Below are 13,341 nucleotides of genomic sequence, written 5' to 3'. Positions count from 1 at the left end.
ATTAATCATATATTTTTCTTATGTCTATGTCCGTTGTCAATGACAATTGTCCATAATAAGTCACTTCTTGCTTGTCTAGCTATCTACATTTTACGCTATATAAAAATAGGGTTGTTCATACAACTCAATGTTCGTTTGAAAAATGCTCGGAACATGCTTGATCAATGCCATAGTTCCGTAAACAGGTCAACGGCTCGGCTCAACTCGGTTTTGTAAACAAGCCAAGACGAGCAAAGGTATGTACTCTCGGTTTAGTTTAATTTGATTGGCTTGAATTAACTTTTTTATATGTATAATTAAACACACACACACAATTCTTTATAAGAGACGTCCCTCGCTATATCTATTTCATAGTTTTATTTTTTGCTCGCTTCAAGTTTTCATGTACATTATATCCAACTTCGGCCGTATTGTTTATAAAACTCGGATGTTACTCCAAGTTTTTCTAAAAGCTATTAATTTCTTTTCGGTAACGTTATATCAAATATATTTGTTTTTTTTTCCAGAGTTTTATAAAGTGAAAAAAGAAATAAGCAATGCTCGAAACTCGCTCAAAAATGTGCTTTCAATTTTGTCTCGATTTGTAAATGAACTCATCGGCTCAATTCAGTCTGTAAACACGCCGATCACAAGCAAGACCTCCCTCGATTCGAACCGACCCGTAAAACCACCCTTACATTAAAACACAACCTGGGGTTAAATTGGGCCTACTTACTAAACTCACTTTCATATCTCACTACTCCAGTACCCCACCAACACCAACATTAAAAAAACACATCTACATCTGATTCGACACAACACTATCTTTCCCTAAATCCACATCAAAAAATGAACGTCATCGAGGGCCACACAGCCACCAGATTCGGCACCACAATCCACATAACCGCCTTAGACGGAATCATCAACGTCAACTCCTTATTCACTGTCGCCGTTTCATCGGCCTCGCCTGGCAACCCACCGACCCAAACAACACCCTCGTCGACAACCCTAACTGCACCCCGGGCCCACACATCGCAGAGAATCTCATCTGCTTCCACGTCTACTCCTTCAGCAGCTTCCTCTTCTCCAGCCTCGTCGCCTTGAGCCTCAAGCAAGCCATCCGAATCGCCAAAACGTCGTGTGAGACTCGTAGGCTAATGGTGTTTAGTTTTGATATGTGTCATATTAATAAGAATGTGCTTCGGGTCGGGTACTTGGTTTCGGCTGTGGGTTCGGTTTGTGGGTGTGGGTTTTTGATGATGGCGCTTGTGAATGTGGTTCAGATTAAGCTTGGGGTGTTGGGGTGTGGGAGTCAGCATACTTATGGTGCTGTTGTTCCTTGGGGGCTGTTGACTTATGTGTTCTTAGTCTTGTTTGCTTTTACTAGGTAAATGTTTGTAATAAGTTGATGTTCTATAATGATTATAATTATGTCTAGAGTTTGGATCTTTTAAGGTGATATTGTTTTGTATAGGACTATTGGTGTATTTTATCTCCATTATAACATCTGACATTGATAATATTATTATTGTTTTTGTGACACTAGTGGTATAATATACAAGTATTTAGGGGTAATGGGGTTGGTGAGATGAGGTTTTGTAGAGAGAAAATGTCCACTATCTTGGCTTAGATGACATTTGTAGTGACAAAAGTATAAGTATAAATTCAGTGTTGTAGGACATGACAAACGCGGGTTGGGTGGTGAGATAGGAACCAACGATTAACCAGAATTAATAGGGATTAGTTGGATTGGAGTTTATATGTAATTTGTCAAATATACATATATAAAATTTTCAATTTTGACCGGGTTGACCAAATAACGATTAATCGACGACTAGGAGATGAGGTGCTGACTAGCAGGCACATTTTTTACAACCATGTGTATGGTGCGTGGTTTTAAAATGCGTGTGTTATCCAGTTAACTAGTATGTGAACAAATTAGACTATTGAATGCTATAGGTATGAGTTTTTCAAATCTGACCATCCAATTGATCTATGGATTTGAGTATGTAAAACAACTTAGACTATGGATGAACAAATATGACAAGAAATGATCAGGTATATTTTATATTTTAGTGTTAAAAAGTTACAACTTTAGATATTATCTGCAATAATGTTTTTAGAAATTTTTTTAATTAATCAAGGTATAATGTTTATTCTAGCAACATGATTATAAGTTCAGTTTTTATAGTGTTAGTGGTGCAAGTTCTTGATGGTTCTTCCACCATTTAAGATAGTGTAAAGCAATGTGTAAGCAACTTTGATACTACCAAAACTAGTATAAAACCCTGTGAACCCTCAAGTGATTCTTGCATCCTGCTAAGTACAAATTACAAAACAACTTACACAACATGGAAGGTTCAATGAGAAACATGTGCCTGTTGGGCCTTCTTTTGGCTCTTATGATTGCTGGATTGGGTGAGGTGAATGGGGCCCACGAGTGCGGAAGAGCCGACCCTAATATAGAAGCTTTCAAACTCGCACCGTGTGCATCGGCCGCACAAGATGAGAACGCCTCAGTTTCTAGCAGCTGCTGTGCTGCGGTGAAGAAGTTGGGACAGAATCCTAGCTGCCTTTGTGCAGTTATGCGGTCTAACACTGCCAAGAGTTCTGGGGTGAAGCCGGAGATCGCAATGACAATTCCAAAACGGTGCAATATTGCTGATCGTCCCATTGGTTATAAGTGTGGAGGTTTGTTTATTTACGTTTCATTTACACGTATATCTAATATATATTTTTATATTGACATAGTTGTGTATATATGTTTTGGTTTGCAGATTATACATTGCCTTGAGAACTTGAAGTCTACTAGTTTTCATGGAAGTTGTGCTTGTACCAGTGAGTGTTTGAAGTGTGTAATCTGTTCATGTGTTTAGTAAATAAGTTACTGGTGGTTTAATTGTGTCTTGAATAACTTTTGTTGTGTTGACTTTTATATGGTCAACACTAGCTTGTGTAACTTAAAAAGGGAAATGCAATTCGATATTTGCATTAGACATGTTTTTGTGACTTTAAGATGGTGGAATCTGGTTCTTGATAGCAATTTGGTAGAAGAAAGTTGATACAATATATACACATCCGGTTTAGTTTGGCACGAGAGAGAAAGATGATATAAACATATTACATCATTATCTCATCAAATAGGCGACTTTCAGAATATAAGTAGGGCTGTTCAAAAAGCTTGAGGCTCGAAGCTCGGGCTCGTGGCTCGCTCGATAAAAGCTCGAATAAAACTAGCTAAAAAAACTTGATTTGAAACATTCCGAGTTAAGTTGGCTCATTTTTGTAATAAAGCTCGGCTCGACCTAGGCTCGGCTCGTTGGCTCGATTTAAATCTTGTTTAGCTTCAAAATCAAGCTAGAGCCTTAGCTGAGATGCCTCGTTTAATTTCAAGCCCAAGCTCGAAACCACCCTGGCTCGACTCGGGCTCGACTCGTGAACAGCCCTAAATATAAGTGGCCTCACCTCTCAGCCATAGATGATTGCTGAGATTAAATCTTAGCTGTATAATATACTTCAAATGGAAGTTTTTGCAGGCAGTTACTGTTACTGGAGGTTTCACCCCCCTGTTTTTTCGTCCATGTCGTCGTGGGTAACCTCCCAACCTAAATTTATGTCTGCACCCAAATTAGCCCTCACTTCCTCTGACATCGTTCTTCTCAATTCTGATGGAAGAAAATTAACAATTATAGTTAGTAATTGTCAATTCTCCGCCGTCCAAAGGTAAATAGATGCATTTAAATTGTTCATATTATTATGTGAGTTGTAATTTGATTGAATCATTGAATGTTTATAGGGAAGACCAAATCACTAAATCTGAAGCGACATTTGCGATTGAGGATTTGTTCTGCTGGTAAATCAAAAGCTTCATGTAAGTGTAAAATAATGTTGTTGGTTATAACTATCCTCATCGAGGTTATACAGTTTGTTGGTTTCTTATTATAATTGGTCATATTGTGTTTATTTTATTTGTCTCAGTCAGTTCAGTCAGTCAATCATTGCCTTGGAGGACTTTGGTAACTTACTCCTTCAATTTCACTTATTGTGTAGGTTTTAATTAATGTTCTATAGTTAGGGTTTCAATATATGATGTTTCCTTTATTTGTTTCAGTAACTGACTGATCTCAGCAGGTCATCTCGCATCTACTGATTTATGGGAGGTTGGTAGTGCTTTCTCTTCTCGCCTTATTCTTTATGTTTAATTTGTCTCTTATTTTTCTCCTTTTATACCATTTTAGATCTTAGGTCTTCCTTATCAACGATTGAGCATGTTTACAACAGCTATTAAGGTACTTTCTATGCTATCTTGGACTTAACTTTTGAAAGATTAGATGGTTTAAATTTGGACAATCCATGAAACAATGAATAACCATTTCATGTTTGTTTGATTTACTTATACAACATATTATATTTGTTGAAATATGGTATCTAATCTTTAAAAATGAATTATAAATGTGCTGACTTAAAGTTGGTTTATTCTTATTCAGTGGTCAAATGGTTGAGCTATTGAGTTGGACGAATGTTTCATTTGTTTAGAGTGGACATGTCAACATGATGCTTGGTTCTCATCGAAAGGTAACATTTGGCCATACTTTCCAACTACTAAATCAAGTCTCAATACAACAAGGATACGTGGATAACAAAGTAGTTTGGTATAAATATTTTAGTAAATGGGCTGGTCGGGTCGGGTAACGGGTCAAAACAGGTTCGAGTCACACCTGGTTTGGTCAAGCGAGTTCAAGTGAAAATGAGCTCAAGTCAAAACGGGCCACTTTTATAAAAATCAATTTAGTTCATGTCAAGACGAAGCATTAAACATTATTTTTTGGTTCTGGTCAAAATAGGCACGTTGGATTGGGTGTCGGGTCAAAACAGGTTTGAGTGAAAATGTGAAATGAGTTCGTATGAAAACGGGCCACATCAAAAATAATCAACTTGGTTCGGGTCAAGACGTGCTACTAAAAAAAGCCAAAATGGTTCGGGTCAAATTGGGTCACTTAAAAAAAACATTTGGTTTGGGTCAAAATGGGCCACTTAAAAAAAACAATTCCTCCAATTTTGTAGAGATTGTGATGAGTTCACATCACTTGTGTTCATCCCCTGTGTTAAAAGTGAACTGAAGGCCAAAAAATTTCTATTTATTTTTATAAAATGGATCAAATTAGCTTTTTTTTTTTTTGGGATGTGGATAAGATTAGCATATTTAGTAAATCGATCAAGGCTACCATTGTGAGTAACCATTTTCGTGAAAACAGGTCATAATCATTTTTAGTAAACGAGTCAAAAATACCATTTTTAGTGGGAGGTTAATGTTACAATTTCAGTAAATGGGTCAAAGTTGATGTTTTTAGTAACGGTCGGTTGTTTGTAACGTGTACGGTGGATGCATATTGTGCTGTTCTTGAGCGTGATTTAGATTGGTATAAAAGAAATCAGGACACAATTTGCTCTGAATTGTATCATGGGGTACAGGATCGTATTGCGTGTGGAGAAACAAGTGGCGAATCAACTGGTCTTCGAGTTATTTTACCAGCATCGTTTACCGGCGGTCCTAGATATATGATCCAACAATATCAAGACGCAATGGCTGTCTGTCGTTGGGCTGGGCCTCCTGACCTTTTTATCACTATGACTTGCAACTCCAAATGGCCAGAGACTGAAAGACACATTCAGGCAACAACTCCTGGCCTGACTCCATCAGATCGCCTTGACATTGTGGCACGCGTGTTTAAGATCAAGCTTACTGAACTTATAGATGACATAAGGAAAAAGAAACTATTTGGTCCAACTAAAGCAGGTATGTTACTACCAAGTGTGCTATGCAAACATTACCTTACCTTGCTTGCCTTAACAAAACATATGATCATGTCTTTCGATTATTAATTACTTTTTTTCTTTTTCTGTTTTTTTTTCTTTCTTTTTTTTTGTAGTTATTTACACGATTAAATTTCAAAAACGAGGCCTACCGCATTGTCACATTTTGGTCTTTTTACATCATGAAGCAAAGCTTAGAACAATCGAAGATATTGATAAGTACGTATCTGCTGAGCTTCCTTTTTCTTTATGTTTACTTATATTAGTCTCTTATTTTTCTCCTTTTATACCATTTTAGATCTTAGGTCTTCCTTATCAACGATTAAGCATATTTTCAACAGCTATTAAGGTACTTTCTATAATATTGAAATTTGACGATAATATATGTACCCCCTCCCTAAAAGACAACTTAGTATTACAAGGGCATTATTGTCACGTGTAAATAATAGTTTACAAGGGTACTTAGCACTGTAAGGCTATTATAGTAAACTATAAGGGCATTTTTGTCAAATGTAAATAATGGTATAACAAAATGGATTCATTATTCACAATCTGTTTGAGATTCTGTATATAAATCTTGAAAAATTTGACTGTATTTATTTGTGAACTTAAATATGGTTATAAATTTTGTGATGCATGCTATAAAAAGTTTCCTTCTTAGATGTTTCATAGATATAATAAAGAAGCGTGAGCTGTGTCGATTAACCACTTGAGCAATTAACACTTCATTATCATGTATGTTGGTGCGATGATGCTTCAAAATATATGCATTTATGACGTTCACGTGCTTCCTATTTTTTTAATAACTTGAGTTCATATATTTACACTTGAGTAAAGTGTGATCATACACATGTTATTACAGATTCAAAGGATGCATACATGTTTATTTTAAGTAAATTTGGAAGGGCATATTAGGGATTTAAAATCTGAAAATCATGGCTGCTGCAAATTGTAATGGAATGTTGCAAAATCAGTTTTGTTTGGGAACTAAGTGATGTGCAGGTGTGGTAAATGCACAAACTGTAGGTTTTAAGTCATTTACTGCAAGTGTAATCTAAATTAGTGAGTAAATAAAGTCAACAATTAGTATAAAATTCTGTGAACCCTCAAGTGATTCTTGCATCCTGCTAACTACAAATAATGGAAGGTTCAATGAGAAACATGTGCCTGTTGGGCCTTCTTCTGGCTCTTATGATTGCTGGATTGGGTGAAGTGAATGGGGCCCATGAGTGCGGTAGAGCCGACCCTAATATGGAGGCTTTCAAGCTCGCACCGTGTGCATCGGCTGCACAAGATGAGAACGCCTCAGTTTCTAGCAGCTGCTGTGCTGCGGTGAAGAAGTTGGACCAGAATCCTAGCTGCCTTTCTGCAGTTATGCGGTCTAACACTGCCAAGAGTTCTGGGGTGAAGCAAGAGATTGCGGTGACCATTCCAAAACGGTGCAATATTGCTGATCGTCCCATTGGTTATAAGTGTGGAGGTTTGTTTATTTTCGTTTCGTTTACAAGTATAATGTATACATTTTTTTTATATTGACATAGTTGTATGTTTTGGTTTGCAGATTATACATTGCCTTGAAAACTGGAAGACTACTAGTATTCATGGAAGCTATGCTTGTACCAGTGATCAGTTTGAAGTGTGTAATCCGTTCTGTTCATGTGTTTAGTAAATAAGTTACTGGTGGTTTAATCGTGTCTTGAATAACTTCTGTTGTGTTGACTTTTATATGGTCAACACTTGTTGTGTAACTTAAGAAGGGAAATGCAATTTGATATTTGCATTAGACATGTTTTTGCGACTTAGATGGTGGAATCTGGTTCTTGATAGCAATTTGGTGGATTGAAGTTGATATAATATAAACACATCCGGTTTAGTTTGGCACGAGAGAGAAAGATGATATAAACATATTACATCATTATCTCATCAAATAGGCGACTTTCAGAATATAAGAATAAGAGAAAACACATATTATCTTCAACAAAATGATGTGACATACCAAATCTGATTTGACACATTCAAAAGAGGGTATATTACTAGTAGAAAACCAACCAAGTTAGGTACTGAAGGAAAGTTTATATATTCCATAGAATCATAGATAGAGACCATTAATAGAGTTGAAGCTAACAAACAAAAAAAAAGCCTTGAACAAACAGATATCATGAGACATGACCCTGCTTGATCTTTAGGATTATGAACTGTCTTGCCACTCTCTAAATTTCATCTTCATCCATGCATAGAAAGACATGACATTTAATAGTAGAGAGATCCTGTATGATCACAGGAACAAGATCTTTAGTTATTGGATTGAAAACTCATTAAAGTAAACAGGACTTTAGCAGCACCAAAAGTCCCATAAATTTGTTACATTGCCACCAGTTTCCCCTTGAAGCGCTGCCCGAATTAATATCACATCCATCTTTCTTCAACTAATAAACCAAGACATGTATAAACACGTTAGTTCTAACATTTTTATTTTTATAATCGATAATTTAATATGCAATGAAAACGAGGAGATGCAGATGCTCCCAGTATGCTGAGGACGAGTGGTTTGGGTGTTTGGAGGATAAACTTCTTGTCCACCACAATAGATGGATGAACTAAGATAGCTTGGTTCTGTCGTCGTTTCATTTTGGTAAACCAGATTCTCCTGATCCCTTACACCCATGTTTCTTTGTATCCTGTAATCTGTTGTCAAAAGATGATATAATTAGTAACTAAACTCACATTGGTTAACATTCTTGGTTTAACATTTTATAAAAAAAGTGATGGTGTTAATCTTGATTGTAAAAGGAGCTATATGGGTGAACCAAGAAGTTGAGGGCTGAATCGGTTCACATGTGAGAAGAAAAGAGATCGAGATACATTGTGAAAGTCATTAAGTCAATATAAGTTTTGATTAATTGTTTTAAGTGTTACGACATAATTGTTATATATTCTTTACGTTGAGTATTATTAGGAATTAGAGTTGGAGTAGTATATATGCAAGTTATCGTAGTATATATAGGGTTTTTGTAATGTTTAAGGTGTGGTTTTCATTTTTTAAATAAATTCAAACGAGTCGTGGGAGTTTTCACAAAAATATCTGTCTACTTTCATATGTGATATACGATTCTTCGCCAACAAGAAGTTAATCAACCTGGTGTTGAAGGTTTGCTATTTCCATATGGACCTCCAAATTCGTGCTTCTTGGAGTGTGATGGGTGTCTTCCTAGACCCTAAAGACAAAAAAATAACAACACGTAAAATTTTGTGACGAGTTAACGTATATGTGATTTTGGTTGGATAACAAACATTAAAAGATTGAGTGATATCGAAGGAGGAGGATACCGTGGATGAGGGACCGAAGACAGAACTAAAAAGGCTGGATGAGGAGGTGGAGGACACATCCTTTGGGCCAAACAGATTCTCGGTAAATGAAGATGAGCCTCGGGTTTGCTTATCCATTATTCGTAGGTTATTAGTTGGTCTGTTACAAAATCAAATCTAATCGCTTGCTTAATCACAAAACAATTTTGCTTGATTGGATGATGAAGAAAATGAAGGGGATTGTTGTTATTTATAGGTGCCAAAACATATTATTATTATTGAATATGACACTTAACCATAAAGTATATGACCCGGCCCCAACCTCATATCTTCCAAGGCTCCTATCGTTGTTAGTTATCGAATATATTTTGATGTCAGGTGGGCGTCCAGTTAGTGTTGATCACGTGTAGGGTGTAAGGTGAAGGAGTCCCATAATAGAAAATCTTAAAGTTGTTACAACTTGGGGGTTTGATTCTGACAATGCATGACGGCCACCACCTTAATTTATCTTATGATTCTATTCCTATTAAACTTTCCAACATTCTACGAGTTAAACATTGAACACACCTATCTAATGACGAATTAACTAAACTGAAATTGATACTCGACCAAACTAATATTATGCAAGACAAAAATCTGGTCTGCCAAAAGGTTTAACATCGATGGGTTGGGTCGGTATTAAATTCCTCGTGGTTCATCTTTGACACGGATCTTTTTTTAACATTGTTTTATACTATCGTCTATAACCAAGCGAGTCTGTCTGAGATGAGATATCAACCGTCCATAATGATTTTAACGCATCAGGGCTAACTCACCTAGGAACATTATCATGGATGAAAAACCCTCTTGGCTCTTGAGTCAGATTTTGAACCCGAGACCATAAAGATCAAAAGTCTTAACCTTCACTCCATGCTATTAAACCAGAATGCCAATTGCTCTTTGACACTCTAATCTTGGTTGAAAGTGATTGTGAAATTAAAGTGATTGTGAAATTATTTGAAAATATAGTCTTGTATGGTTAAGGATAGACCATTTGTCTATTCATATGGCACTATCAAGGTTATTGTTACTAGGAAAACATAGAAACATGTTACAATATTTACCGGAAATATGCCCAATAACTAACTATTCGAATATGCCTTTTGTCAAGGACCATTGTTTTTGTATGTAGGGGAAGTTCATTGTATCAAATGTGTGGATTATAAATATGTGGTCTGACGTTATATATCGTACATATTACTATCATCTTATATATCATCCACTCATTATTTTTTAACTTCATAGAAAAGCCTTAGGACTCGATTGGATCTTGCTTCACATCTTAATTATAACAATGTTCGAAGTGTTGATTAATCGATAATACATATATATAAAATTTTGGGTAAAGTTGGCATCATAGTGTTGTACTTTTTGCTATATGAGTTGTAACACTTTTCCTCGAGGCTGTTGCTGCTATGCAATCAGAGACCACTTCATAGATCCGAGAGACCAGCGATGTACAGGGGCGGACCCACATAGTGTGGATCGGGGTCCCAGGACACCAATGTTTTTTAAAAATTTATTAGAAGCGGTATATTAAATTTTTTGAGGACCCCATAAGATTTAATACTTGGAACCCATACTATTAATGTTGATGTGGTCTGGTGGAAAGTCCCTTGTTTTATCTTTGAAAGGTCATGGGTTCAAGTCTTATAAGGCTCAGTTTTTGGTTTTTTGTGTTAATTTTTAGTGTTAATCAATCATTTGATTGCTAATGTTGCAATGATAACTTTGGAAACATTCAAACACCTCTAAAATATATATCATTGTTTTCAACTTTATGCATGGTTTTCTTTAGAAACATTCAAACACTTTAAAATATCAGTTATATTTTTCACTAGTTTAAGTTAATGGTTTTCAACACATACTTATGAAATGGTGGATCTAGGTTCTATCTCAAAAATGTTTAAGAAAGGGAAAACAAAGTGTTTATGTGTCAACCCGACCCATTTTGACCCGTTCAGGTAGTGATGATTGAAAAGAAAGTTTTATTATGATATTGTTTTTTATTATGTTCTTCGCCTCGACCCGACCTGAACAACGACCGACCCGAAAAATTTGAACACCGAAAATTTGGGACCCCATTGGCAAAAAATCCTGGGTCCGCCACTGGCGATGTAGTACCCACTTCGGGAGCCCCGTCCGGATCCACTTACATTGGATTCATTATATGATAGGATGGAAACAAGTTTTGATAAGATGTGGGGGTACATGACAGAGCAGTGCGATGACTTGAGGCTGATTATGCGCGAGGGTCATAGGAGACAGGAGGACGGGATGAGGTACATGATGACTGGCTTAAACGTAGGTATTCCATCCTTTCTTCGGCAACCAGGTGCGGTGCGGACTAGTGGTTTTGAGAATGTGGAGCCATATTATATGCCGGGTAATGAGGAAGAAGACGAGAAGAGTGATGAAGAGTAGTGTGGGGATGCAACAGAGAAAGAGTGTATCTTTTACGTTTTAATTTCTTCTATTGATGTTTATATTTTCCAATGGTCTGTTATATTCTGAACTTGTTGTTTGGGTAGATCGAGCATGTTTTAGAGACTTGAAAACGCTTAAATGGCTTTATTATCTAGATATTTTGTCTGTTTATGATGTTGCTTAGGTATGATGTGAGGAGTGGCCGTGTCCGTTTGTACGAGAGAATGAGGTATTATCGCTAAGAGCGTTCGCTTAGGAGGGCATTCATGGAAACATATTGGCACATTGGTAGTCTCGCATATTACCAGCTAAATCTTTTCCATTGTATTTTGTATTTTTATTTCTCTTTTTTGGTTTTTAGTATTCAGGTTTTATTTTTAAGTCGTGTTTCCATTCATGCGTTGGGGATAATGCAAATTTTAAGTGTGAAGATGAGACACACGAGTTTTACTTATATATATATAAAAATAACAATAATTATAAATATTTTGAAAAATGTCCCTTGAATATAAAAATTTTGCAACAAAACAGAAGACGATGAAAAATATCAAAACTTGGTTTTTCAAACGACTAATAATAAAAGATAATATAAAAAATAAGCCAACCCTCAAACAACCTTCTCCCATGATGATTTTGAATAACTTGCACACACTTTTCGTATCCATATATACATAAAACCTCCACTATGTTAGCCAATTCTGGTGCATCATGTTCCAAGCTCATGTCTGTGCAACAATTATATTACCAGAAAAAGTTTGGCGTCATGTTCCATGTATCGTTGGATGCAAACATGTTAAAAGGTGTGGCTGTCATCAGCTATTTCGCTACTTGGGACCGACAAGGATCAAAAGACGATAGTTGAGATTATTTAAAACCAATATACCTTTTATTAACAAGCACCCGGTTGTTCAATATTATGGCACGAGAAAGATATTATCCGAGAACATTACCATATTGTCTTAAAGAATATGCAACTTTAGCATATATATGAAATATAAAAGATCAAAACGCATATTATCTTTGACAGAATGATGTTACATACCATATCTAATCTGGCAAATCCAAAAGAGGGTATATTACTAGTCAAAAACCAACAAAATTACATACATAAAGTAGCTAGGTTTAGAGCATTCAGGTCCTCTAAAATATTTGTGAGAGAAAATCTCTAAAAAATTTTAGAGAATGTTAAGTGGTTGTGAGTAGAGAAGAGAGAAAATTTAAAGAGATAGGTAAATTTTAAATAAATTTGGAGAACCACTGTTCATCCTCTATTTATTTTTTAATATATTTGAAAGTGGTTGTGAGTGGAGGAGAGAGAAAAGATAATGATAAAAATGTAAAAAAATTATTATTTAATTGTATATGAGAGAGAAAATGTAGTGTTTTTAATGTAATTATAGAGATAGAGATGAAGGATTTGATGTGAATGCTCTTATATATTCCATTAAGGGACTTGAAGATAGACACATTCAACTCCAAGATAACAAAAACAAAGCCTTGATCGAAACGAACATATATCATGACCCTATCTTCATCCATGCATATAAAGTCATGAAAAGTAGTAGAGAGATCCTGCATGATCACAGAAACAAGATTTTTATATGACTTGAGAAATTACACAACATTTTATATCAGTAGATACCAAAAAGTCTCATAAAGTTACCTTGCCACCGGTCTCTCATTGAATTAGCAGTGCCACCATGTGGATCAGTGTCACCTCCGTCTTTCTTCAACTAATTAATCAACCCAAACACGTAGTTAGTTCTAACATTTTTA

At 35.9% G+C, this 13,341-nt stretch overlaps 2 protein-coding genes and 1 pseudogene across 4 annotated transcripts; 2 read left to right on the top strand and 1 right to left on the bottom strand.

Annotated features, from left to right (window-relative positions):
* Positions 1–828: 828 nt before the first annotated feature.
* On the top strand, positions 829–1,370 carry LOC143588082 (uncharacterized; annotated as a pseudogene).
* Positions 1,371–2,206: 836 nt separating this feature from the next.
* On the top strand, positions 2,207–7,631 carry LOC143588071 (uncharacterized). Of its 3 annotated transcripts, none has more exons than XM_077069183.1 (2): positions 2,207–2,670; positions 7,355–7,401. In XM_077069183.1, the coding sequence occupies exons 1-2, from the start codon at positions 2,331–2,333 to the stop codon at positions 7,369–7,371; spliced, it is 357 nt and encodes a 118-aa protein (XP_076925298.1). In that variant the 5' UTR covers positions 2,207–2,330; the 3' UTR covers positions 7,372–7,401. The 3 variants fall into 3 exon arrangements, with proteins under 3 accessions (XP_076925298.1, XP_076925297.1, XP_076925299.1); XM_077069182.1 differs by lacking the exon at positions 7,355–7,401 and adding an exon at positions 2,757–2,896; XM_077069184.1 differs by lacking the exon at positions 2,207–2,670 and adding an exon at positions 6,931–7,273 and having other exon boundaries at positions 7,355–7,631.
* Positions 7,632–8,043: 412 nt separating this feature from the next.
* Positions 8,044–9,929, bottom strand: LOC143588081 (uncharacterized). Its single transcript, XM_077069192.1, has 4 exons — positions 9,085–9,929; positions 8,930–9,001; positions 8,161–8,219; positions 8,044–8,062 (listed from the first exon to the last, which is right to left on the bottom strand). The coding sequence occupies exons 1-4, from the start codon at positions 9,235–9,237 to the stop codon at positions 8,044–8,046; spliced, it is 303 nt and encodes a 100-aa protein (XP_076925307.1). The 5' UTR covers positions 9,238–9,929.
* Positions 9,930–13,341: the final 3,412 nt, after the last annotated feature.

Source organism: Bidens hawaiensis, unplaced genomic scaffold (assembly GCF_021521415.1).
Source record: "Bidens hawaiensis isolate Kalapana, Puna unplaced genomic scaffold, B.hawaiensis_p1.1 tig00035977_1, whole genome shotgun sequence".
Taxonomy (NCBI): Eukaryota; Viridiplantae; Streptophyta; class Magnoliopsida; order Asterales; family Asteraceae; genus Bidens; species Bidens hawaiensis.
This window is presented reverse-complemented; position numbering and strand designations above follow the sequence as displayed.